This window comes from Schistocerca serialis, chromosome 9 (genome assembly GCF_023864345.2).
Source record: "Schistocerca serialis cubense isolate TAMUIC-IGC-003099 chromosome 9, iqSchSeri2.2, whole genome shotgun sequence".
Taxonomy (NCBI): Eukaryota; Metazoa; Arthropoda; class Insecta; order Orthoptera; family Acrididae; genus Schistocerca; species Schistocerca serialis.
In genome coordinates, this window is record NC_064646.1 from 436,156,684 (window position 1) to 436,184,043 (window position 27,360).

The 27,360-nt window shown below is 37.9% G+C and overlaps 1 protein-coding gene across 2 annotated transcripts in view; it reads left to right on the plus strand.

Annotated features, from left to right (window-relative positions):
* The window catches only part of LOC126419896 (phosphatidylinositol 4-kinase alpha), a 205,677-nt gene that overhangs the window by 152,963 nt on the left and 25,354 nt on the right, over window positions 1–27,360 (plus strand). For both annotated transcript variants that reach the window (XM_050087159.1, XM_050087160.1), the window contains 10 exons: window positions 3,002–3,184; window positions 7,181–7,376; window positions 9,787–10,013; window positions 11,952–12,133; window positions 12,313–12,445; window positions 16,436–16,615; window positions 21,852–21,972; window positions 23,567–23,710; window positions 23,878–24,007; window positions 25,370–25,547. In XM_050087159.1, the coding sequence (XP_049943116.1) occupies window positions 3,002–3,184; window positions 7,181–7,376; window positions 9,787–10,013; window positions 11,952–12,133; window positions 12,313–12,445; window positions 16,436–16,615; window positions 21,852–21,972; window positions 23,567–23,710; window positions 23,878–24,007; window positions 25,370–25,547 (1,674 nt within the window). The remainder of the gene's footprint in view (window positions 1–3,001; window positions 3,185–7,180; window positions 7,377–9,786; window positions 10,014–11,951; window positions 12,134–12,312; window positions 12,446–16,435; window positions 16,616–21,851; window positions 21,973–23,566; window positions 23,711–23,877; window positions 24,008–25,369; window positions 25,548–27,360) is intronic.

Consider the following 27,360-nt stretch of genomic DNA (forward strand, 5'->3'; position numbering starts at 1 on the left):
TGGTTTTGTAATATAATTTTGTTCATTGGACTTTTCTATAAAGATATTATCAATGGCTGTTTGTGAGCAAGTGGCTACCCTAGTGGGGAACTTTACAGTGGGAATTAAGTTGAATGATAGTGTTACTAACTCAAATAAGTTCTTGTTCGGAGAGTCTTTAAGGAAATCTACGTTGAAATCACCAGCAACCACTATTTCTTTGTTTTTGGTTGTTAAATGGGCCAGTACAGCTTCAAGGTGGTTTACAAACAGATTAAAGTTACCTGCAGGTGCTCGATATACACTTAATATTATGAAGGATTTTTTTGTGAAATTCTAATTCTGTTGCACATGCTTCCACATGCTGTTCTAGGCAAAATTTATGAATGTCTATGTTCTTAAATTTATGACAGTTCCTGATGAATGTGGCAACTCCTCCTTTCTACATTTCTGATCTACAGAAGTAAGACGCTAACCTAAACCCTGTAACACTTAAAAGTTCTATACCAGTGGTCATATGATGTTCAGAGAGGCAGATTATGTCAGCTGGGTTTGAAGACTCTAATTCATCTATGCAGATAGTTAATTCATGATAATGATACTGAACAAGTAAAAAGTACAACTTACTGATATTTCATCATCATAGCAAGAACAGCTCATGGTGCACTGTGCTTTTAAAATTGAAGAATACAGTGAGCATTACCTTCACATTTGACCTCACATGTTGAGCTTTATTTAGTCTCCCAGAATGCTTCTGCTGGGATGATTGAGCCTTGGTTTCAACATTGTATCTGAATAACCCGTGTTTCTCACTTGTTATGACACATTTTGGTAGTTTGGCACCATTGTTGACTTCATGACTAACATATATTTCATAGCAAAAACATCTAAGAAAATTTCATTTTATTAGCCAATTGATGTGCCAACATAATTAGCAACTTCTATGATTGTGGTTCGGTGATTGTTCAGTCATTTCTTTTACTTTTTCCGTGATTTCATCTTCAGTGTTTCCATGGCCTACTTCGCTTATACCACTTGTAAAACCATTTTTTACTAAGAGAAGTCACACCCAAAGCATTATTTAACATTTTTAAACCTTAACTGCACTTTATTGTGTTCTTATAATAAAATTTAGTACAAATTCTGTGATTCATTTTTAACCAAGATAAATAATTGCTTATATGTCTGAAACACATGTAATCTTTCTAACTGCTGATAACAGATTAAATATATGATATCACTAATACTTTTCAGTCATGTTTAGCAACACAACAACGAAAACATCATGCAAATGGGAATAATACAGCAGACAAAATTACAGAATTTCCATTACTTTTTGAACACACCTCAGATACACTAAAAAGTCTAATCATGGATATTCTATTGACTGCTCAGCTGTGTTCCCTGTATGAGCCATTAGGATTCACTTACCAAAGAAATTTACAGTCTATAATCCTGAGCTACTTGCAGTATTGAAAGAAATTGAGGAACTGAGGTGATAAGATACACCACCATGAAATTCTTTTAAGATATTTCAACAGACATACCAAGCAAAGCAACAGTTCAGTAAGTTTCAGGATTCCATCCTTTCCTCACAAAATCGGGGTACCAGGGCATTAGAATTTAGACAGATGAGTTGGCTGATTTGGCAGCTAAATATGCCCTAGACAGAAACACAGCGGTGCATGAGAGTCCCTTGTTTATCATCAACTAACTGTGAAGGTACAGGAAAGTTTGTCAGTGGAAAGAAGAGTGGCTGAAAGTGAGGAATATGAAGTTGCAGGTAGTGAAACCAACTACTCATCCGTGGTGTATTGCCTTCCAATCACTTATTTTAGATGAATTCACTCCAATATGTTGGCCAAATTGATATGTTGATTCCTTCTGCAGGGGATACTGTCCAGTGTGTGGTACTTTTGAGATGTAGATGTTAGCATGCCTAATTAGAAAGACCAGTAACCCCACACAACACACGCACACACACACACACAAACACACACACACACACACACCTGATTCTTTAAAGAATCAAATTTCCATCTGTAAAATGACATATTGTCTGAACTATGTGTTGTACAATGATATAATTTTGCAGGTACATTAGTGATATATGTGGATACTACCTGCAAAACATGTTGTGAATAGAGTTAGTAGTAAAGTAGTAATAAATTAAAATGTTGTGCCTGATGCTGCAGTTTTACAGCCTGAACGGAAAATTTCATAAACTGTCTTCCTTTCATTATTTTGTATATTTGGGGGTGGGTGGTCAGTGGGAAGAACTTGCTTAAAGCTTTGAAATTACACTTTTGTTGGAAGTGCTCTCATTCTCAAATACTAGATGAATTATTGCTAAATTATTTTCACTGTTTTTAATTTCTGACTTTAATGTGTCAAAACATTCCTCCTGACTGAGATTTTCTTATAATTATTGGCTGTATTACCTGGTTTTTAGAAATGCTGTTACATTTATGTTGTTATTCTAGTACTTAGAGATAAAATATCTATCTCATTTATCTGTGGTGGTATATAATTTTACTTTGTTTAAGAGTGCTAATGACTGATTTATATGCTAACAACAACAACAACATTGATTTTCTCATTGCTTGGACACTGCAATAGTTGTCAGTGGAGATCCAAAACATTTGTCCTGGTTCCTGAAAGGACCACTGGAACTCAATATCATTTTGATGCCTCTCTGTGCTTACACCCAAGAAATTTGCTGTGGTGTAACTACTACATCAGTTCAACCTTCAGTCCTCTCAGGATCGATATGTGGGCATTAAAAAAAATGATCAGCAACCTTCGAAAGAGCTGAGAACCTGAATTGCAATGTTTAGCTATCCTTTTCTCCAGAATTTGGTGTCTACTTGGGAATCTGTGTACTGAAACTGTGTAGACTGTCACAATTGTTTCATATTGTGCAGTCCTGTAAACCTAACTTAAAAATTCTCATTTTCAGAAAAAGTTCCCATAAGATAGGTTCTAGAGTTTTGTTTGTAACACATTCTTTACATTTGTACAGTTCCTGTCAGAGGTGGTGGAAACAGCTAAATATTGCAACCAGGAAGTTGTGGAAATGCTGGCTATGCTGTTACATCGGTCGTTACCAACAACAGTTGGTGTGGGTCGTCAGACACGACATGTTGTTTCAGCAGGAGCTAGATTCCGGCTTCTGGCATGTGGGCTGTCATTGCTACAAGGAGATGTAAGTATTGACATAATATAAGGGAACTGTACTCTAATATAGACAGAATTTTTAATTTCCTGATTGCTAGGGATCTGAAATTGTAGCATCTATTTTTTTTGCATAGTTCACATCAAATATTTTTTTCATTAGAACACTGCTCTCAGAAACTTCCCTATCCAATCTGCTGTAACAGTAGCCCTATAAGAAAACATGATAGAGCTTGGTTGTTTGTAAATTTTAATTTGGTTAGACAATTACACGAATCATTTTTTGCGTATATGTTTACATGTCTGTACTGATGTTCCTTTGTGTTAATTATGCCTTTACTTTTTGGGCATACAGTAGTGGTTGCAGCACTGTAGCCCACATACAGGTTTGTTGTGGCAGCTGCTTCCTCCTCACTTTCCAACAAGACATCAATGCTCAGTGAATCCATTTCACTGCAACTGGTATACTACTCAGTCTGCATACCAGACAGTGAAATCTGATGCATATCTTTACTCAGTTGTGGAATTTTATGTGACTTGTCATCTTAGCTTAGGAGCAGACCAGTTCTCAGCATTCATCATAAATCATAAATGAACCCACACTCAGTGAATTTCATTTTACCTCATTAATTCTGAGCCAGATCATTGAAGAAGAGTATACAGCAAAGAAAAATCCATACCATCATTCTTCATTGTAATTTGACATTTAAATAACACATGAGACTATTAAAGACTATTTTGGCCTTCATTCACTGCCAACTCTCATATAACACATTTGTTATTAAGAAAATATGTTTCCAGTGGGTGGCTTGCCATACTATTAATGCGCATGAGGCAGCAAAGCTTGAATAACATTGACAAGTGCCACAATTTTGAGATCAAGAGCTACCCTGAAACTAAATGTTGGTAACCTGTCACCCAAAAACACTTTCCCAGACTATAAACAACGGGTTTGAAATGTCACTCAGGCAGACTGGCAGCATGGTTGGTTTAGGACTATAAAGCTGTCCATACAGAGTTGCAGGAGGTTCCTTGGAAGCTCTAACTGGAGTGTGACAGGTATGTCAAAGAGTCACAGCAGTCAGAAAATTTCAGTTTGTCCCTAGTACTGTGTTCACTGTTTTTTGTTCTCCTAACACATCTCCTAAATTGTTTCATCAATACAAGAAAAAGAGTGACTTGTCACCACATGTCACTTTTTCCAGTGATTGTTTGGTATAGGGATTTTTTTACATTTTCATGCTCAGATGTGTCTTTAATCATACCAAGGGAATAATGACATTACATTCATTGCAGGCATTTGACAAACTTGGTGGGAACTCTTGCCATGCAAAAAGTCTTCGATGAAGTATTTTACTTTTGTTGGTGAGTAATGCAACCAGTGGTAAATATTGACCAAAATTATTATTGCTCACTGGTTCTGTTATTCACCAACAATCATTAATGGCTGTGGAGTTTACAAGCTCCAGCATGTATTACACCATTCTGTTTATCATAGCTAATCATTTATCCACGCATGTTGGAACCTCAGAGTCTGCATAAGCAACTCTGTTGTACGAGGGCTGTTCAATAAAGAATGATCATAATTTTTTTGTGGTCATAATTTCTCATGCTAAAATTTAATCTTATGATATTCTGTTAGCTTAATGTGCAACAAACACGACGTAGTAGCTTCATTGTTGCGACTCCCGGTTCCCCCCTATGAGAGGCAGGCAAGGTCAGACATGTTCAGTATCACCTACCACTGCAATGGAGCTAACACCCAAGGAACAATATGTGGCTTTGAAATTCTGCTTTCGTCTCAACAAATCTTCAGCTGAGGCCTATACAATGCTACAGGAGACATATGAAGAGTCTGTTCCTCCTACAGTACAGCTCTAAGTTGGTGTAAAATGTTTGAAGACGGGAGATAATCAATTTCAAAGGAAGGTGGACCCGGTGCCCCAGTTACTGCTCTTACGGAAGAAAACATCAGCATTGCTGCTGTCATTATGAGAGAGGATCAACGAACTACTTTAAGATCACTTTCTGATATCTGAACATTTCATTGGGTGCCACCCACATGTTGGTGACAGAAAAATTACACATAACACGTGTTTGTGCGCGATGGGTTCTGAGACTGTTGATTCCCGAACAAAAGGACATTCACATGCAGGTCTGCATGCAGTTAAAGTTGATGTTAGAGGAAGAGACTGAGTTTCTTTCAAATGTAATCACTGCTGATGAAAATTGGCTACATCATTTTGATCCTGAGAGCAAACACCAAAGCTCAGTGTGGAAATCTCCTTCATCACCAACCCCCAAAAAAGCAAAAGTGGTTGCTTCTGCTGGGAAAGTTATGGTCATCTCATTCTTTGATATTCATGAAATGATTTATCAGCATGTTGTACCTGCACACAGACCAGTAGCTGGACAATACTACAGTGATGTCCTGAAAACATTGCAAATCCATATCAGGCTCAAAAGATCACATTTCCGTGAAGCAGGCTGGATGCTGCACCACAATAATGTGTGGCAACATATTGCCAATGTTGTTGCTGAATATCTTGCAAAAATCAACATGAACTGCATCCCTCACCTTCCCTATAGTCCGGATTTGGCCCCATGTGTCTTTTTTCTATTCCCGAACATGGAGAAACGCCTTCGTGGGAGGAATTATCAATCATCAGAAGCAGTGGTGAAGGCTGCAGAGGCGATTTTGAAGGACCTCTCAAAAAATGGTTTCCAGCATGTATTTGAAGACTGTAACCAACATAATTGTCAGGAAATAGTTCTGCATCCATAATGTGTATCATGGGCATCATTGTGTAAGTAGGTTGTTGCTACAGTAAATCAAATTGGCCTGTAGAATCATCATTTAGAGACCATAACTGAGTGAGTGGTAGAACTGAAACAAGAACTATGCCAGCACCAGCATTGCTGATGAATTTCACTCTCTCTGCTGCTGTTCCAGTGACAGTGCCATGTTTCACTTTGTGTTTAAAGAATATCCATGACAAATATTAAAATTTGTTAAACACATTTTTGAGGCCCCAGTCATTAAATACAAGTATTTTTGGGTGGAAGGTGGCAGATTAGACATTTTGTCCCTTAACATAATTTTGATCATTGTGGGTACCCAAAAAACCAGGAAACATTCAGCAGATCTCATTTTGTTATTGCTGCCCACATGCTTTTATGTGTTTTTGGCATTTAGGACAGACTTAATTTTACTGGATTCATTTGTCTTCTTCCAGAACAATGTGTCTGGATTCATTAGCTTGTGTTATAAATTTTGCATATGGAAATTGTGCTTTCTGTGTACACCAGTATCAAAAATTCTTTTATTCTGTGCTAGGTGATAGGATGTTCATGCCATGCAACAATTTAGATGCAGGTCTTGGGCTTACACAAGCCAGGTATACCAAAACAACAGTGTAGTCTGTATCACACCGAAATATGCAAAAAGAGAAGCGTGCTGTGCTTCTATACTCCAGCAGTAAACTAATGTTTGCATTGATATGATTCATGTAGTCAGAGGATGTGTTCAGTATATCAGTACCTCCATAGAGATAGTTGGCCTTGAAATCACTTTATTAAAAGGCATGTACTGAAAACATTCCACAATATTATTTCCAAAATACGATACTGGTGTGGAGCCTGTCACTGTGTCATTTCTTGCTAGCACTGAGAACTTGAGTAGCAATTTTATTTTGATGCATCTGTCATGATACTGCTTTATGAATCAGAAGGGAGCGTATTAAATTTGTTAGGTATTGCAAAGATTTATACAACGACACAGAATTGTTTGCTGATTCAGAGCAGAAAACAGTTTGTAACGCTGCCTAACAGACTGCCTTGGCAGATTTGGGAAAGTTGATCATGACTATACTTTTGTATTGAATTGTGCAGTTTTGGCAAACAAAGTGAGAAGGTTTATTTTGACACATTGCTTGGGATTACTGAGGATGTTGTTTGAATTTCAATTGATTAATAGATAAAGCATTTTTCCCATTGTCAGAGTAAGAAGCTGTTGTAAATTCAACAGGTATTGCCACGATCCTTGGCTCGCAATGTTTTGCGTGAACGTGTCTATGCTTCTTGCCTGGACTACTTCTGCAGTCCTCCTCCACACTGCCCAACACAGAATGAGAACGAACTCCGAGAGGACATTCTGGTGCTTGTACGCTTCTGGCAAGCTATGCATTCTGACAAAAAATATCTCAAAACATCTGTAATAGGTGGTAAGTTATATTATTGAGTAGATGTTAAGGGCTATCTTTCTTTCATTTTGAACTGATGCATGCAGTTCACAGATGGAGCCTCCCAACACCACTTCAAACTTTTGTTCTAACTTCAATATTTTGTGCTCATTTTCCTTCTGCACTAATTGCATATAGGAAAGATTAATCTACCTGTTGATTTGCATAAACTTACACCTACAAAACAGTAATACTTTTATTGAAAGTAATTCTCACTACACCAGCAGTTGTCGATAATTTGTATGTAAGCCTAATTTGTTTGCCTATTCTGTCATCCTGTTGCACATTTACCTTTGTACTTCTGAAGACATTGTTCACTGTGTTGTACATCATTCTTTGAGTCATTATGACATATTATTTGTGGTTCATTTGCTTATTTTTCATGAAAAAACTATGTTTGTAAATATGTGTATCGGTTTTGATTTCAACTGGGTCTTACCTAAATATTGCAGGTGATTAAAGTTTGTTCTGAATCTTAATGACATCTTTCCATTCATTCATTTGTCTTTCCTCATCTTTCTTCCACAGACCCCATCATCAGGAAAGTGAAAGCAAACATGAAAATATCCTATGTATTTTGGGTTCTTCAATTTGACTTATAGAGTAACAGTATTTTCAGAAATTACTGGACCCATACTGTCATCATTTCTTATTCCACCCCCCTGCCCCCCCCCCCCCCCTCTCTCTCTCTCTCTCTCTCTCTCTCTCTCTCTCTCTCTCTCTCCCCCCCCCCCCCCTCTCTCTCTGTCTCTCTCTCCCCCCTCTCTCTCTCTCTGTGTGTGTGTGTGTGTGTGTGTGTGTGTGTGTGTGTGTGTGTGAGAGAGAGAGAGAGAGAGAGAGAGAATGAGTTATGTTATGGTGTGGAGCTGGTTTTCACTGTTTTGGGAGATTAAATAAAAAACCTTTTTTCCTTTCTCTTTCATGTTTTCATTTTGCACAGATTTTTGTCAGTTCCTCTTCACCCTTTCAGACATGCGTTATTTCTGGAGGGAGGAAAGTTTGTATTTATTTGGTAATGCTCTTAAGTGATTTTTGAATGATTTTACATGCAAGATTTAAACAGAAATATGTACCCATTTTCAAAACATACTTTGTAAACTAAAATTACTAATAACAAAATATTCTCTATTCTAATAAATAGTAGAATGATCATTCAATAATTACGATGCAAAATAACACTAACAACATTAAATTATGTCGTGGAATATAGTGAACCAACCACATCTGTATATTCTGCTGATCACAAGCTACATTAACTTGCAGATATTTTTATATTGATACCCAACAAGTGGCAGCACTTGCATGTGATGAAAAGGCCAAACATTTACAAATATGTACCTCTGATTTCCATAGGGAAAAAGTACTTCTGCTGCAGTAAGACACAGTAGAAATTAATGTACACAGTTGTAGCCAGAGGATCGAAAGAGATTACAAGGCATAAAACACTCTGTGTCCTAAATTTCCTGCTGCTTTATCTATTGAAGTGAAGGAAATATCAACATAAACAGAGCAATGGAAAATCCATGATGGAATAGTGACAGTATTATGCAAAGGCTAGATTGGTATTCACCATGTAACAGGGATTTTGAGTTGCAGATACACACAACAAAAAGGCAGTCAAACATGTAAGCTTCATCCTTCATCAGAATTAGACTGCGCGCGCACACACACACACACACACACACACACACACACACACACACACACACACGCGCGCGCGCAACCACCGTCTCTGGCTGCTGGATGCCAGGCCTCGGCACCCAGAGACTGTGCTCATAGTGTGTGAGTTGTGTTTTCATTTGTGTGTGTGTGTGTGTGGGGCGGGGGGGGGGGGGGTGCATTTAGTTTGATGAAGGCCTTTTTGACCAAAAGCTTAGATATTTGACAGTCCTTTTGCCATGCATATCTGCGACTCCTCATCTTCGCTGTATTGTGAGTAACAGTCTGTCCTTTTCATAATATTCTCAATGTAAAGAAAAGTGAGAAAATAGTGAAGATTGGTATTATTATAGGGTTTTCAATCATGTGTGACTTAGCCCAAATGGAAAATTTGTGTCCTCTAAATGTGAGCATCTGATGAAAAGGAAGATGTTAGTGTCAAAAAATGTTTGAGAGCAGTGAATCTCTGATTGTTTTCTCACCTTGTAGTTGTAGATGTAGAACCTCATGTGTCTAGTGAGTGCGTCAGTTATTGTTTCATATGACTACTATTTTAAATTTATCATGATACAAAATTCTGTTTCAAGACTAGATATTAGAATCTATATGTGAACATAAAACTTATGTGTAGTATTAATGTGATAACCTTGTAATGAAAAATATCTCTGTCCTTGTAATACATTGTGTCCTGTTGGCTTTAAGCACCTGTTTTATTGAATTTTATGTTTTTCAGATTTTGATCTCTTTGCTCCATCATCGACCTTTCATTCCATGAGTAGTGATATGAGGTCAACATCTGGAGACTTCTCACGCCAAGCTACTGGCTGGATCAACACAGTGCCTCTGTCCTCTAGCACCAACACATTATCAAAGAGATCTGCACGTAGTAAGAGAGTACCCAATGCTGATGTCTTTGTGAAAAACTACATTAAAAAGAGAAATCTAATACTTGAGCTACTGGTGGGTGAAACAGCTCATTCAGCTTGTAATATTATGAATATAACGGATTGCTCCTTGATACCCCAACAGTTTGTGCATGTTACTGAAAGAGAAGAAAAAACATAAAATTAGTAGTCAAGAAGTATAGTATTTGTAGTTTGGAGGATCCTTTTTTATTTTAATCATTGTTATGTGTATTACATGCCATGTCATTACTTTACATTAGTTGTTTACTTATAAAAAGAGAATTATGTGCAGGGTAATATTTACCACATGAACAGCTATGTTAGTAGAATGAAATTTTCACTCTACAGCGGACTGTGTGCTGATATGAAACTTCCTGGCAGATTAAAAATGTGTGCCGGACCGAGACTCGAACTCGGGACCTTTGCCTTTCGTGGGCAAGTGCTCTACCAACTGAGCTACCCAAGCACAACTCATGCCCCGTCCTCACAGCTTTACTTCTGCCAGCAGAGCACTTGCCCGTGAAAGGCAAAGGTCCCGAGTTCGAGTCTCCATCCGGCACACAGTTTTGATCTGCCAGGAAGTTTCAGTTATGTTAGTGTCAGATTTTTGAACAGCTGAAGAAACCAATTTAAAATTTCAAACTGTAGTGTGAGAGATGTTGATAGCTTTTCATATAGAAACAAACATAATCAATTTTTGATGATGCATTATAATTGCGTGGGTAAAAAAAAAAATTGTTCATCAAGGGGATGAGAAGGAAACAGTCCTCATCCCATCTGCTAAGTCTCCCCTGACTCAAGGCTCTGGGTGACTTTTCCAAACTCTATCCCTTTTCCTAAACCTTTCCAGTCTTTTCCTTCACCCTTCTTCCTTCTGCTTCAACCCTTCTGCCAGGAGGAGGAGCTACTGGCTGCAAAAGCTTGCATAAGTAAAACCTTTCTTTATGTGTATGTGCTTCTACCACTGCTTGGTGAATATATTCTTTTTATCGATCCAATTACCTAATACGCTTCATATAGAGGAAGTGTTGAGCAGAAGATAACCCCATAAAGTATATTTGTGCATGAATGTGCTCTCTCTCTCTCTCTCTCTCTCTCTCTCTCCCTCCCTCCCTCTCTCCCCCCTCCCTCCCTCCCTCCCTCTCTCCCCCCCTCCCTCCCTCCCTCCCTCCCTCCCTCTCTCCCCCTCTCCCCCCTCCCCCCTCCCTCCTCCCTCCCTCACACACACACACACACACACACACACACACACACACACACACACGATGCAGCCTGATAGCATAGCCTGATAAAAGTCTGTGCCCTTGGTCTGGGACACATGACCACTCCCCCTTGCAAAGACTGCTCTTTTATCCCTTGTTTTCCCAGTTTTTCGATTTGGGCTACCCTTTTATACCTTCTGCTGTGTGTGTCTTAACTTCCTTGTTTTGTAGTTTGTCTTTTCCGACTGGATCCATCCACTTTTAGCTGACCCTCTCTCTTCCATGTGTAACTTTGTAATCGTGGGTCTGATGAGCTCACCATTTAGTCCCATAAACACCCCCTTGCTCCCCCTCAATCAGTGGGTCAGTCGGTCAGTCAATCAATCAATCTGTGCCCTCAATTTACAACTTTAATGTTTTTCTATGCGGCTGATGAGACAGAATATTATCAAGAAAAATATGAAACATCTGTAAATGTCATCTTAGTAATTGATGCAAGCATGCATGCATACCCTTCTGTTGATTTTATTTGTTATTCCACTATGCAGGTAGTGTTGGGGGATGGTATTTGTAATTTGAAAGATCCTGTGATCTATTAATCATTGTTACACATATTACATGTAATTGTTTTCTTTTGTTACCTATAACATACTTCTTGATAATTATTAGTGACTGAAATTCATTAAACATTTCAGGACATACTGTTAAATGACCATAATTCTGTAGAAACACCTCACTTATTATGTGAGATCAAGTGCACTATACTTGAAGTGTTCTGTCTTTTTGTGCAGGCTGTAGAAATAGAATTCTTATTGATATGGTACAATCCAATGGGCCGCCAAGAGAGACAAGTGCAAGGAGAAGACACAATAGCTGCCTGGCGCTCAAAGACAATGACAGAACGTACATGGAGGGACAATGCTCGGTTAGCATGGGATATAAGCCCCATACTGGCAGTCTTTCTTCCTCTCAGGTTTGTAAACTTTCACTGGTCTTACAAGATTATGAGAGACCATTGTGTTCTGTTACTGTTATTGTATGTTAATTAATTAAAGATAAAGAAATACTTTTTCTGAATCTAAGTTGAGACACTTCCTATTAGAGCTCTAATCCACATGTTTCAAATAAAGATTCAAGTTTGATGTATTTTAGGTTGAAAAACACAGAGAGCATAATTCGTGAGGTGTCCAACCAAGTACGTGGGAATCCTACAGTTGTCTCTCACATCCCACATGCTCTCAACTATCTTGTTACAACAGATGCATTGCTTAATGATGCCAGTGAGGTATGTTAGCAAATTATTCACTGTTTTAGTAGCTTATTTTTCTTTCTTTCTAACAGCAAACCACCAAATATTTCCTTTGTATGCATCTTGGTTATTTGTTTAATGTTTGAAGACTGTTGCTGCTTGTGTTTCTATTAATAATTTAATTTGTATCTGTTTGTACAGATGTGTGCAACACATTATCTTGTTTTGAGGCCAAAGGAAAGTTTGTATAGAATGAGATTTTCACTCTGCAGCAGAGTGTGCGCTGATATGAAACTTCCTGGCAGATTAAAACTGTGTGCCGGACCGAGACTCGATGCATTTCGCGGGCAAGTGGTAGAGCACTTGCCCGCGAAAGGCAAAGGTCCTGAGTTTGAGTCTCGGTCCGGCACACTGTTTTAATCTGCCAGGAAGTTTCGAAAGTTTATATAGGTTTATAGGGGTAATTCATACAAACATTACTTAGTAAGTTTGTTTATTTCTGTACTGGTTTGACAGTATGACTATATTCATCAAAAATTTAGATATCACAGCTTTTCAGAAAGGATGCAATGTACTTAGTGGGCTGTCTAAAACCACCAGAAAAACAATTTCAACAACACAGCACAGTAGAGGTACACCAAAGAATTCATAATTTTTTCTTATTTTCAATTTTTTGGATGATGAACTGTCCTTTACTCAAGAAAGAAAATTGTACTGTAACTTGAGGTAAGCATGTGGTACAGCTGTAGTTCAGGAGAAGACCATATGTACAAATTCCAGCATCATTCTGGGTTGCAGAATTGGAGTATCATATCAATATTTGTTATAGACCGGCACCAAAGTGGTCATAGAGTAGTGTTTAACACTGCTGTCATGACATGCAGTAGTCCAGACTAGACTCATTCCCTTTAGTCCTGAAATTTATTACTGCTCTTTCAGCATGTGGAAAATCATTTGCACTCCATGCAAAACATTGTCACCTTAATAGGTGTTAACTGTAGCCCATACAGCACAATGTTAAACAGTAAATCAGAAAAAATTTTCAACCCCCTGACAAGCCAAATAGTCACCATCATCATCATTTGATCATTTTCTGAGAACCACTATTTGAACTTTAGATTGAATGACCAAGTATCTGCTCATCAGGGCTCTGCATCCCTGAATAATTCATACTAAATTTCTGAATTAGCAACAATTTTATTTGTAACAATATTATGAAAAGGAAAGTTGCACTGTAGCCATAATTTTATTTGTATGCCGTTGAGTATCTCTATACTATAGACTAATGTGCCATGATTGCCCACTCCCCCTCCCCCTGGAGATGAGGGTTGTGCTTGGTTATGCTTCCCACATTTGTAGTTTCCACTAAGCTACACATGCTGGATGTGTCCTGTCAAATTTCAAGTGTCTGAGGAAGCTTGGCCATTCTTCACTAAGTACAAGTTGGCCAACCTGGAGTTCTATAGATGGTAGGATGGTCAGTGCTACTGCTTCTCTATAACCATAAGCTCTTTGCAGTTTCAGCAATAATTATTACATGTACTGCTGGAATTTTGTATGTTATGGAGAATTTGGAGCTTGGTTTAACTGCATCCATCATTAGCATAGTATAACATTTATAGAAACCGCACAGTGTTGTGAAGTGCTTTGTGCTGATGGCAAGGATAATAAAATAAGTGGGTAACTTGTGGGACATTTATCATACCTTATTTGTTTGGAGTTTGTCAGGTATGTGGGGTTCCGTTTGAGCCAACTTTTAATTCTCTAATTGCTCGATGGAATGAAGCTACACCCACTCAGCAAAGACGACTTTAGAAAGGCCACCAAGAGTGTCAGTTCGGAAATGTGTTCTTAGCAGCAGCATGATATATTATGTGTTGAATTATGATTAGGTAATTGTAAGAAGAATAAGAGATGTCGTGTGCAAAAAAAAAAAAAAAAAAGCCTCCATTTTGTATACTCAAAGGTCTCCACTGACCAGCAAATACTCTAAAGTTGGCAAAGAGAAAGAAGAAATAGGTTAATGTTTGTAGAAAGAAATTATTGTTAGTGGAGGCAACTGTCTCTCAGCAGGTTTCTTGAAAATAGAGTGCAATGTTGCTGAGCAATAGCCACAGAAAATTACTAAGCCTACATCTGCAATTTTCTATTTTGAAGGAAAATGTAATGCAAATTAACATTCAAATGTTAAAAGATGAATGGATAGGGGAAGGTACCACTGAAGATAGGAATTGAAGTGGGTAAGCTCCAGAAAGCTATAGCTGCATTTAAAATGACAAGTAATTCATGAAGTTTTCTCAGAAATGCAACGGCTGGTTTCATCCATTTAAAGCTGAAGTCTTGTATCCAAACCCAGTTCCAAAAAAAAAAGTGAGGGATATGTACGCATGACATCAAGCAGCATACAGTTTATCTGTGGGAAATATGTACAAATTATGGATGAGATGGGAACTCCTTGTAGAGTGCCAAACAAAGACATAAATTGTTGAGGCAAAAATCAAATCTGGAAGCAGGATTGTGTGGTATTCATTGAAGTCTGGGGATTTTGTGTCATTCGGATGTTAAATAATTTGTCTTCAATGACATTTGTCATTAGTCCAGTTTCAAGTATTTGTGACATCACTGCCAACAAATACATGTACTTCAAGTGCTTCCACTTCATCATGTGTTGTGGAATTATCTTTGTGGCAATTTATTCCTATTGAAGAATATCTTCTATTATCAAACAGGTCTGAACTGTATTTGGAGTGTATACAGGAACCCCTACTGTATACTTTGTAAGACAGTTATAATACTTACTAGAATATATCCAGTCCATTATGTGGTTCATAGTTAATGACAGTGTGTGCTATGAAATGACTGAGATGTGCTATGATCACATTACAAGAAGAAAAACTGGCTTCAATTGTGTCCCAAATAGCTTGACTCTGGTGCTGAAAAGTGTACTGTACAGTAGTGTTAAAATCATTAATTCATTGCAGAACATTAAATGTGTATGTGACAGCTTTGCCTCACTTAAAATAAGTATGTATTTACTTGTAAAGAACATTTATTCTTTAGATATTTTAGGGAAGACAGATAAACCGTTTTCATGAATCCTCTTTATGTGTTTACTACAGTCTTTTGAATAATTAGACAACAAAGAATAATCTTTTGTACTACTCCCATTTTATCCTGTAATTGCTATTTTTTTATGCTTTAATCTCTCTGACTGTTTTTTGGTAAATTAATTGTGCTGCCCTTGAAAACTCTTCATTTTACATGAAGAGTTCATTTCATAATCTGTATTTTGACTCATTCTACATTCTAGTGTCACACTCACATAAATGTGTCAGTGGGCTATATTCAATAAATAAGTAAATAAATATTTTCACAACAGCATAACCATAGCTATGAAAAAGAAACTGCTTTCATTGGGGGAGGTGGAGGTGTCTGGAACATTCTTAATACTTTTTGCAATTTAGTTCTGAATCAAATTCATACCAGTTACCTTCTTTTTTTTATCTTCTTAAATATTATCAACATACTTTGTTCAGATTAAAACTGTGTAGTGGACTGACAATAGAACCTCGGACCTTTGTCTTTTGTAGGCAAAATATGCAAGAGAACTGTGAAATTTGGAGGGTGGGGGGGGAAGTACTGGCAGAGGTAAAACTGTGAGGGCAGGTCGTGAGCCATGCTTGGATAGCTTATTCAGTAGAGCACTTGCTCACAAAAGTTTAAGGCCCCAAGTTTGAGTCTGGGTCCAGCACATAGTTTTCATCTACCAGGAAGCTTCAAATCAATGGATCTTCACTCTCAAGATTGTGTGCTTAACTGATCCTTGGGATATAATTTATTTACCACTATTTCTCTCCTAGTAATATCCTGTGTGGAATGCTAATGTACACACATTTGCTATTTGTCTGCTTCAAATGTTTCATATTAATATGGCCAATTCATATGCAGTATTTTATGGATTGTGTAAATGAAAGTACCAGAATAAACTTCTACTTACAAAACACTCATATGTTTATTTAATTTCAGATTGTCCACTGCCTGACCTGGGCTCCTGTAACCCCAATCCATGCTTTGTCGTTCTTCTCACGGCAGTTTCCACCACATCCCATCACAGCCCAGTATGCAGTCAGAGTGCTTAGTAGTTATCCTGCAGATGCAGTTCTCTTCTACATTCCACAGTTGGTGCAGGCAGTGAGACATGATACGGTAATATAATGGCATTTTACATTATTTTCATTGTGTGTCGAATTTTTAAAAGGTTCAGCTTTTAAAGAACTATAATCTAGGCATAATTAGAGCCTTCTTTCTAGCTGAAAATAAGAAATATAAAGTTTTGTTTAGGGCACAAAAGTAGAAGTAAAGCTATAATAATAAGTTGAGCACTGGCCAGCAGTTTTGCCTCATAATGTATTAGTTTCTTTACTTTAATTTTCCTTTGCTCTTATTACCTTGAAGAAATTATGTTGAAGTCATTAAGAGAGACATTTAGGCAGTGACATTTCTTGGAAATACAGGAGCATGATTAGAATAGAGCTGTCCCGTAGAAATCCTAAGAAATAATGTATTACTCTTACTAAGTGTGTATCCTGACTCATGCTTCTGAACTAGGACATTGAAGAAAAGGGACTTAAGCAGGCTACAAACACGTGAAATGAAATAAGAGAAGAAAGGAGGGGACAGAATAAGAAATGGAGAGGTCGGGGAGGTTCTAAAAAAAAAACAAAAAAACAGAGGACTGAATAGAAACAGTGAGGCTTAAGTGCAACAGGTATGTAAAGGGAATGACATTTTGTAGAATTGCAGAAATGTGCGTGAACTGAGGTTCCAAAGCAAAATGCCTAAAGGAAGACCAAGGGATAGTAGGCTGAAAAGTATGGAGGAGAGTATTTGGAGAAATGAGGAGACTGGAGCATGGTTGTGGCACACTAGCAGTGGGAGGATAAAGAAAAACTGAGGAGGTTTTGTGTTAAATTGACCTGGCTTGCAATCAAGTTAGGTATACAAGCACAGAAAGAAATAATTATTTAGGCTTTACATCTAAATCAGTGGCATTCGACCTGATCCCTACCGCCCACTAGAGGGCATTGCAGCCTTCAACGGGCAATAGGTGGTGAGACTTGTAAAAACATTTTCGTTACATTGTCATAAAAATTTGGTAAGTAATTATTATTATATGCTTTAACTTGCTGTAATTTTTCAAGTAAAACTATTTCCCTACGTCATAAATCACTATTACTGTATAACCAGTAGGCAGTTAGAAAATTTTCCCATTAGCCAAGATAAAAAAGTGAGTGGTGGGTACAAAAGGTTGTCTACCTCCAGATCAAAATCATTTTCCAAAACTTGTGTTTGCAAAAGACCTCTAATTACACTCGTATTAAGGTTATGCTGCACCTTTCTCGAAGCTCCTTGCCAGATCTCCTATGTGTTCAGGTCTCTCAATAGCTGTCCCTTTATTTCTACCCGTCGTTCTGACTTCTCTTACCTATTCTTACTCTAGTAAATCTTCTTCAACCATTTTCCTCTATTTTTTCTGCATTTACAAGCTTCTTAATTTAGACCACCAATCATGCCAGCCAAGCCATGTCATCAAATGTCTGTGCGTTTAATCTTGTTCCTCTCAAAGTAAACTCCACATGAGAAGAGACAATAGATGAGATACTGGACTCATATTTGGAAAGAGTGTGGTTCATCTCCCAGGTTTACATTATGTCTGGTTTCCTGAAATTACTTCAGGCAAATGCTCAGATCATTACTTTACATATTCTGGGCTAACACATCATTGAGGAAAAAAATATTTCTTGCACAGATGTGTGTAATAAAGATAATATGTGTGGTGTCCATTCTAGAACCTCTTGCAGACAGTTCTATAAACAGTTAGACATACTGAAAACAGCCTCACAGTGAATTTACACTCTTATGAAATTTGTTGTCAACCATTACAGCTTGAAGACAATAATAATATTCATAAATAAACACTAGATGGAGATATGGTTACACTGTTCATTCCTCATCCTTAGTGTGACACAGAAAAGAGTGAAGTATTTAATCATAAGAATCTTTGACCATTTATCCAGTGACATAAAGAAATTAATGGATAATGAAATTAGCTTCAAATGCAAACTGAAGCCATATTTGACTGCATAGACTTTCCTGGCATAATAATTCATGGTAGTCTCCTCCGGTTTGCTGCCAAACCCTAAAATCAGCATGACTCAGTATTTCGGCTATCCACCTGTGGAACCATCTTCAGGAGAAATGCTACTACTGATGCTACTAGATCCCATTGAAAACTGATGCCAAGGCTAGAAATGCTAACCCTATTGGAACCCCATACTGTGCACTGTGCCTGCACAGCTCACCACAGGTGTAACTCCCAAGACTGATCTTTTGGCATGGGTGTCAATGATGAATCCCACTTATAGTCTATTCTCAAGCACTCAGGCTGTCCACACCAAAGAATGTTGTGTTTTGATGCATGATAGTACAGGTTCCATGTCCTGCTAAGAGGAAACTCATTGTCTCTATTAATCAGGTTGCCTGCCAAACTAATTTCAATTGCTTCCTTATAAATACTGCCCCAGAAACAGGACATACTGGCTACTATCACAATTGCAACACATTTCATCCCATTTTCCTTGTTCAATTAATTTTCTGCTATCACTGATTTCTCAGACTGCTGTAACCCCATCTCACATACCTGTCCTTAACTGTGCGAATCCACTGGCCGATGTAAGTCATCCCGGTTTATTAAAGCTTTCTTCAAGTGTTACCAACAGCTGATAAATATTTGGAAAAAAATAATTTTTTGTGCCAATAGCTGTACAATTTTATTTATAATGAATAAATAAAATTTTACAGCTATTAACACAAAAAATTATTTTTTCCATCCCATATTGATATGGAATTTTGTATATGTCAGGCTCTGTAGCTCCCAAATCAACTTTGACAAACTCAAGTAGTGTCCTAATGTCAAATCTACTTAAAACTCTTCCATTCTTAAAGGATGTACCCCCAGCATAAGGAACAAAGATTAAAGATCTATGCTTCCCTTCATGCACTGCCACGGATGGTGAAACTCCATAGCCTGATGAATCTGCTTCTCCGAATATCTGTTTTCCTAACCACAGACGCCAGGTGTGCAAGTTCCTGTGTCAGGCTATCTGTGTCGGAAATACAAGATATATGAGAAAAGTAATGAGACTGATAACATTGTGAGAGATCTGGCAACACTGTGTTGTCCTGCTTGTGTATACTAGTGTGTTCATCCCTTCCAGATGCTGAGTCCCTGCTTCAGCTCCATACAGTCATCACATGATTTTTGAGAGTGGTTTTTCATTGGCACAAATGATTTTTTGGGAGGCCTAGAACATGTTGAAAATGAACCTCGCTCAGGTACTTCAAAAACTGATGAAAATGTCGAATGTGTGCATGTTGTTGAGAGGTCAGACCAAGGTGTAATGATAAGTATAATAGGTGACCTGTTAAACACTTTCACTGTACGTAAAATGTTGGCTGAAGTTTTGCCCATGCAAAAATATACCAAAATGGTGCCCAAAAATTTCATAAATGAGCATAATATTGCCAATAACCATGGCTGGTTCATTCGCAAAGAATCCTGGATTTTTTAATACGATCCTGAGTCAAAGTGGCAAACTGAAGACTTGCACACTGAGACATCTCCTCAACTAAAAAAAGCTCAAACAAGCAAATCAAAGATGGAAACAATGCTGATCCATTTTTTGACAGTAGGAGTTTTGTGCATGAAGAAATTTTTCCTCCAGAACAAACTGTCAACGAAATGTTTTACAAAGATGTCCAAGAAAGTCGGAGGAAAAGGGTGAATCGAGTGAGACAGGACATTACAGAAAAGTGGATTGTGTATCAGGACAATGCCCCAGAACATTCAAAAGAATGTGGCTGTTATGTTAAAGGCCCTACCAGTTGAAGCCCTTCAGTGCTGCCTATCAGTTCAAGTCCTTCAGTGCTGCTGCCAAGACTGGGACCAATGACTCTGCAAGTGTACAGCTGCCAAAGGAAACTACTTTGAATGGGATAGTATTGTTGTCTGAAAAAAAATAAAAACTGTGGTAGATAAAAAATTTGTCTCATTACTTTTCTCGCACACCTCGTAGCGCATGCCCTTCATACCACAGTTCGACTGTGTTGGAACAGTGGGTGGCAACTCTTTACATACCTATAGATGATTACATTTCCCAGCCACGGCATCAGTTTTCAGTGTACTCATCAGCAGCAACAGCATCTCTGCTGAAGATAGAGGGCAGGTGGCTCACTGAGATATCAAGTCATGTTGATTTTAGTAACCACTAGCAAGCCCAGTGGGACTACTGTGAAATAATATCTGCATGACAATTCCTTTTACTTCATAGTTAAGTATAAATCACTAATTGCATAAAAAAGAAAAGAAAAATTTAAGAAGTCATGTAAATGATCCGCTTCTTGTCACATTTTCCACTGAGATAAAGTACTGTAGTTAAAAAACTGACTCATTCCATATCATAGCAAGAGGTTGAAGTTATGATACACAGAACATGATGATAACTTTTGCAAGGCACAGTTGATTTGCTATCTCATACTTGTTCCACTTGAGCTTGTGCTTAAACTCTTTTGATCTTGATGGTATGTTAAAACTCTACCCCTTCCTTTCCATCTCAAAAGTAGAGAGTTTTGTAAGTTAGCGAACAATCATATCTGCTTTTCTTGTGCCACTTAGCTCTTTATTTTAAAATCAATTTAAAAAAACAGTTCTGGATTACAAAACAGAAAATGTAATAAGTACATCATGACAGAAATTTGTGATTCGAACACAAATTGCCTACATATCATGATCAATACTGTCAACCATTTAGGCCATCACTGCAGGCCTATGGGATTTTCTGTTGTTTCCAGAAACTGCAATGAGAGTTGCCTGAATACCATGACTCCTACCCCATGGCAAGTCCTCTAATTTCTGTTCTTGGAAGTAATAGGAAGGAAACATCAGTGATACTGAAACTGTGAATCAGTCTAGGATGGCAGGCTCTGATAGCCTAAATGGTTAGAGCAGCAGCTTGCAAAAAGCAGTAGACATGGGTTCAAATTGCTGAGCTGTAGAAAGTTTTATTTTATCTCATTGATTTTTATTGATGGCATATCTGTTGATTCTATTTATTTCATTTTAGAGGATATAATTCAGGTGTGTCAAGGAGTATAGTATGTTGAAAGTACCATTAAAAGAGTGCAAATACATGTTTACGTATTTCCTGTTTGAGTATTGTTGTTAACAGTTATATTTATAACAGAATTTCTGTCGTATCTTAGGACATAACCTTTTTTTATCTTCAAAAGAAATTTATAAAACCGGCTGAAGTGACAGACAATCCTTAATGCAATATAACTATAGTTACAAAAATAAGTTACATTATTCTCGTTTTTCTTACAGATGGGGTATGTGATAGAGTTTATCAAATACATTTCCAAAAAATCACAAGTTGTTGCACATCAGTTGATCTGGAACATGCAAACTAATATGTATGTTGATGAAGAAATGCAGCAGAAAGATCGTAAGTTCATCTTGTGCAATGAGCTTGTGTTTATGTTCAAATTTACAAAATTTCTGGGAAACAAAATTGTGTGTGTTAAATCCCAAAAACTTCATCTTCTGTAAAACAATCTACACGAAACCAGAATAAATACAGCAGAATTCCTGTCATTGGCATATCATACAGTAATATGCAGAAAGCAGGAAAGTGATAGAAACATCCCCTTGCAATTTATTTTGCTACCAGGTGGTTAACTCTGCTGTAGGCCACAGTTAGGGGTTTATGATTCAGATGTGTGGACAGCTCATTGGCGGTTGCATGTAAAATGCTGTGTATTAATTTCAGTAGCATTAGCATATGATATGTCTGCTTCCACAGTTGGCACTGCCTCTGACAGAATAAGAGTATAGCCTATTATGGGACTGAAGTAGGATGTGCTGGTTGGATTTATCGGAAACGTCATGCACCTGTGTCTTCTACATGGGTAGCACTGATGTTGCATGGGGGTCTATTGCATGAGAATTTTATAAATGGTGGAGTGGGCTCTCTTAATATGAGTATTTTCCTTGTTAAACAGATGTTCCATGTTTCATTGTGTATGTTGCTGTGGCTGATTTTGTGACTCGACTATGTATGTCTTCCCCATTACTTGAGAAGAAGAATTGTATAGGTTTAGCCATAGCTGATAAAATATTTATTTTGGAAATAGAAATTCCACAGCTGCACTAGTTTTTATTTTATTTATATTTCTCTCTGTGTAATTAATTTCAAGGTCACACTCTAATCTCACCCAGGCTATCAGGGTAGACTCTTGAATTACCAGTAGTCACAACCGATTAAAATTACCTAGGAATTTCTGTGGAGTGTCTGTTTCCAAAACAGATATGGTGTGTGTGTGTGTGTGTGTGTGTGTGTGTGTGTGTGTGTGTGAATTTCTGCTTCTGACCTGTGTAACAGCTTGAGCAAATTGTACACTTTGTATTGCATAAATCCTTGAATCTTATAACTTGGCTGATTTATTGCATAGAGTTTGAGATAATTTCTGCTACAGCTTGTAGGTCATGGAGAGTGGCACTTTTACTTCAAAAAATGGAAAATCCAGGATAGAATGTAACTATATTATGAAAGGATACTTGCTGCTCAGTATATAATGAAGATGCTGAGTCGCAATAAGCACAACAAAAAGACTATCACAATAAGCTTTTGGCTAACAAGGCCTTTGTCAGAAATAGTCAACACACACACACACACACACACACACACAAACACAAACACAACTCACACACCTGACCACAGTCTATGGCAGCTGGAGCTACAGTGTGGCTTCAGCTGCCACAGACTACTTTTACTTAATGTGAAATGAGTAGTTTTATTATTTTTAGGAGGTGGTACCTAAAAATGGAATCCTGGCTGCAGATTCAGAATTATGTAACTCCCACAGCTTTTGAAAGTATGCATAAATTCTTGTAATGTGCTGTGCCATTTATGCAGTAGTGTAAATGATGTAGTAATTTTGTTATTTGAATCAGTTTTTAATTTTCCCTTTTCAGTTTTTTTCTCGTAATGTAAAAAGCATTTGATATTGAGCAAACAATAATATTTCCATTTTTTGCAGCAACACTGTATGATATCCTCGATTCTTTAACGAAAAGTATTGTGTCCTCACTGTCTGGGCCTGCTAAACAGTTTTATGAACGAGAATTTGACTTTTTTGCAAAAATAACAAACATCTCGGGAGAAATCAGACCATTTCCCAAAGGTACAGTGAAAACTCATTACAATATCAATAGCTCTTTAATCGAACAATCACTAACTTTTATATTGTTTTATTTTTACACAGCTTTCTAGTTTGTAGTTTTTAGACCACTGTAAGAAAAGTCTTTTGAATATTCTGCAGAGTAGATTATGTGTTTCCCATTGTTGCAGGCCCAGAACGTAAACGGGCTTGTCTGGAGGCACTTAGCAAGATAAAAGTGCAAGCAGGTTGTTACTTACCGTCAAACCCTGAGGCAATGGTGTTGGATATAGATTACAAAAGTGGTACACCAATGCAGAGGTTAGCTTCATTTTGAAGACATCTGACCATTATAATGCCTGTAATACATGTGCTTCTGGAAAAAAAAAATAGTACACACTTTTAGAGGTTTCCAATTCACTCAAGATTTATTGTTGCAACTGTGCATGTGGAGTACATGAAATGATTACATTTACAGATCAATAGCACAAGCAGTTCTGATGTATCAGGTAGTGACCCTTGCTGAAACACCCATATTAGTATGTGGTGTAACCTCCACAGGCAGCAATGCAGGACCTGACTCTGGCATCCAGTTGATCATACAGATGGCAAAAACTGTTCTGGAATATGTTATACCACACCAAGTCGACCTGTTCATGTAGTTCTATAAGAGTTGTTGGTTGACGAGTTGGACTAATCACTTCTCATCCCATCATATCCCACACATGCTTGGTTGGAGACAAGTCCAGAGATTGTGTTGGTCAGGAAAGTTGCTGCATGTCTTGCAGAGCGCAATGTGTTTCATGGGCAGTTTGTGGATGAGCATTATTCTGTTTGAATAACACATCATTTTCCTGTTGCCAGAGGGCAAAAAGAATGGGTCTAAGAACATTCTGCATGCACTGAGTGCTGGTTTGCATCCCCTTCAGAAACATCAAAGGTGAACAAGAGTTGCAACTTATCACAACCCAGACCATAAGACCTGTGGTGGGGCCAGTGTTTCTTCAGTGGAAAGACTGTACAAGACAGCACTCATCAGATCTATAGGTCTATGTTGTATGCGCAAATGACCATCACTTGCTTGCAGGTAGAATCTGCTTTCAGTGCTGAAGACCATGCCATGCCATTCCATCTTCCAAGTGATCCTCCAATGGCACCAGTCAAGCCATGCACATCGTTGCTGTGGCATGAGTGGAAGACAGGCTAGAGATGTTTGTGCCTGTAGTCACACTGCTAAGAATCGGTTCACAACAGTTCCTGTTGACATGTTCGAGCTCAGTAGCCCTCTTATCTGTGCTGTGGTAGCTGTACGATCTGCCACTGCTGCCCTTACAATATGATGATCCTGATGGGCGTCTGTGTTGCTTGGACATCCAGAACCTCATCTGTGGGTGTGAGAATGTTCACATGACCATTGATACCAACCAGCATCATTGCACAACTGATGCAGCATTTTCAACTTGTGTGGCAATTCCATTTCCCCACCAATGTGGCGTTTGGGTGTCATTGGATCAAAATCGACATCGTCATTCCAGGTGTACTAATTTTTTGTTCCAGTAATGTATTTGGGAAAACATTTGCATGGTATATTCTTCTACGTATTATGTATGAATTTGTATGTGATGTAGACTATAGTGTGTTATCAGCATATAGCCACAATACCAATTTTTTGTTTTTTCCCAGTGCTGCAAAAGCTCCATATCTTGCACGTTTCCGTGTAAAACAGATGGGCATTAATGAGCTCGAGACTGCGGCAATGGAAGTATCACAGCAGCAGCTACAGTCACCCCCATTACAAAGAGACTCATCTAATATTATTTCTGGTTTAGGAATTGAGAAGTGGCAAGCAGCAATTTTCAAGGTACTGAAAAGATATGTTGTTATTTAATTTTGATACTCAGCTATTTGTTCATGCTCCAAGCATAGAAAATTTGTTTTGGGTGATTCCAGTCTTGCTTGTGCTAGTAATGATGATATATTATAACTGTCGAGTAGCCAAATTTAAGATTGGTGCTTTAAAAACACCATTAGAATTTAGTGAACTACACAGTGCCTTTTGGTTAATGGTCTGTGGTCACCAAGCTTGGCAGATGCCAAATTATCGTGTTTCTTTCTTTTACCTGTATTTTTTATATGTGCATGATAAGAACATCAGTGCCAAAACCAACCAGTATTGTGTTACATTAGTACAGTTATTTTCTTTAATGTATTATATACTGTTTGCTTTATATATGGAGGATGATTTGTTGAGTTTTGATGAAGTAAAAATGATTTTTCATCTTGTACTATCCTCATTTGTTTTGTGGGTGGCAGTACTGCCTCTTCCTTCAATACATATGTTTCCTCCATCTTTTTCATATCTTTTTCCGTATGAAATGAACTCTTGTTCAAGGGACACTGCATTATTGAAGGTACCTTTAGTACCGGGTGGGAGGGTTTGCATGCTCCAGCAAAGTTGAGGGCTATGCCGGCGGTAGCATAGCTACTGGCAGGATCACCCAAGCCGGACAGGCCTCAACAGAGGAGCCAGACAAAATGTGTCCCTCCTAGGGAAGGGGATCTCTATAGGTTTGGTGAAACCATCCCTCCTAGGGAAGAAAACCCTGATACCAAATACTGGTCCTCCAAGTTGGGGGTTAGGTCAATGGGCCAGCACCCTATTACCCACAAAAAACTTCTACAAGCTCGAGAATCTAAAGCGGACCCTCGGAAATCAGATAGAAACACTTTATGATACTTCATTGGCAAGGAAAAGAACATCGAGAGTTGGTACATGGAACGTTCAAAGCCTGACAAATAAACACACTGAAATAGAGAATGAAATTAGTTGACTGAAGGTGGACATAATTATTCTGTCAGAAACAAAAAAGAAGGGACAAGGTAATGAGAAATTTCACCCATTTTTGGTCTGGAGTTGATAAACATATACGAGCAAAAGCAGGCGTTTCCATTCCAATTAACAAATCTCTGAGCACTTACATCAAGGACTACGCATTTTTATGTGAAAGGATTGTCACTATTACCATCAAGTTATATGACATTCAAATAGTTATAATAGGGGTGTATGCACCAAACGACAATGCAGCATAGCAAACCAAAGGCCATTTCTACCAGAAATTAGACCATCTACTCAACCAAGTCAAAGAGCACCAAAAAGTAATAATAGCAGGAAATTTTAATGTGAGGGTTGGCTTACAAGTAAATGATGCAGTAATAGGAAGATAATGGAGAAAATGTCATTAATAGTTCTGGAGAAAATCTTGTAGAATTCTGAAACCAATATGACTTGAAAATTCTGAACACACACAATTCACATAAAGATATCCACAGATATACATGGGAGAGACCCTCATTACAGCAGAAATCAATAATTGATTACATCATTACCAAGCAACGGCCAAAAATGGTAGTTCAAGTCTGTAGAGTCATGTGGGGAGACAACTGTTGGTCTGATCGCTACTTAGTTTTAGCAAAGTTGACGTAACCATTTAGGAGAAAAACATCAACAACTGGACAAGTGGCTGACCACAGCAGTCATGAGAAATTAGAGCAGGCAAGGTATAAGCTCTTTCTCCGGAAACAGTTCAGCATCAAGGATTTATTTCAGCGTAGCTTAGAAAATGAACTGAAAGTGATTCCAGAAGATGACAGTGTTGAAGTAGGATGTGAAAATA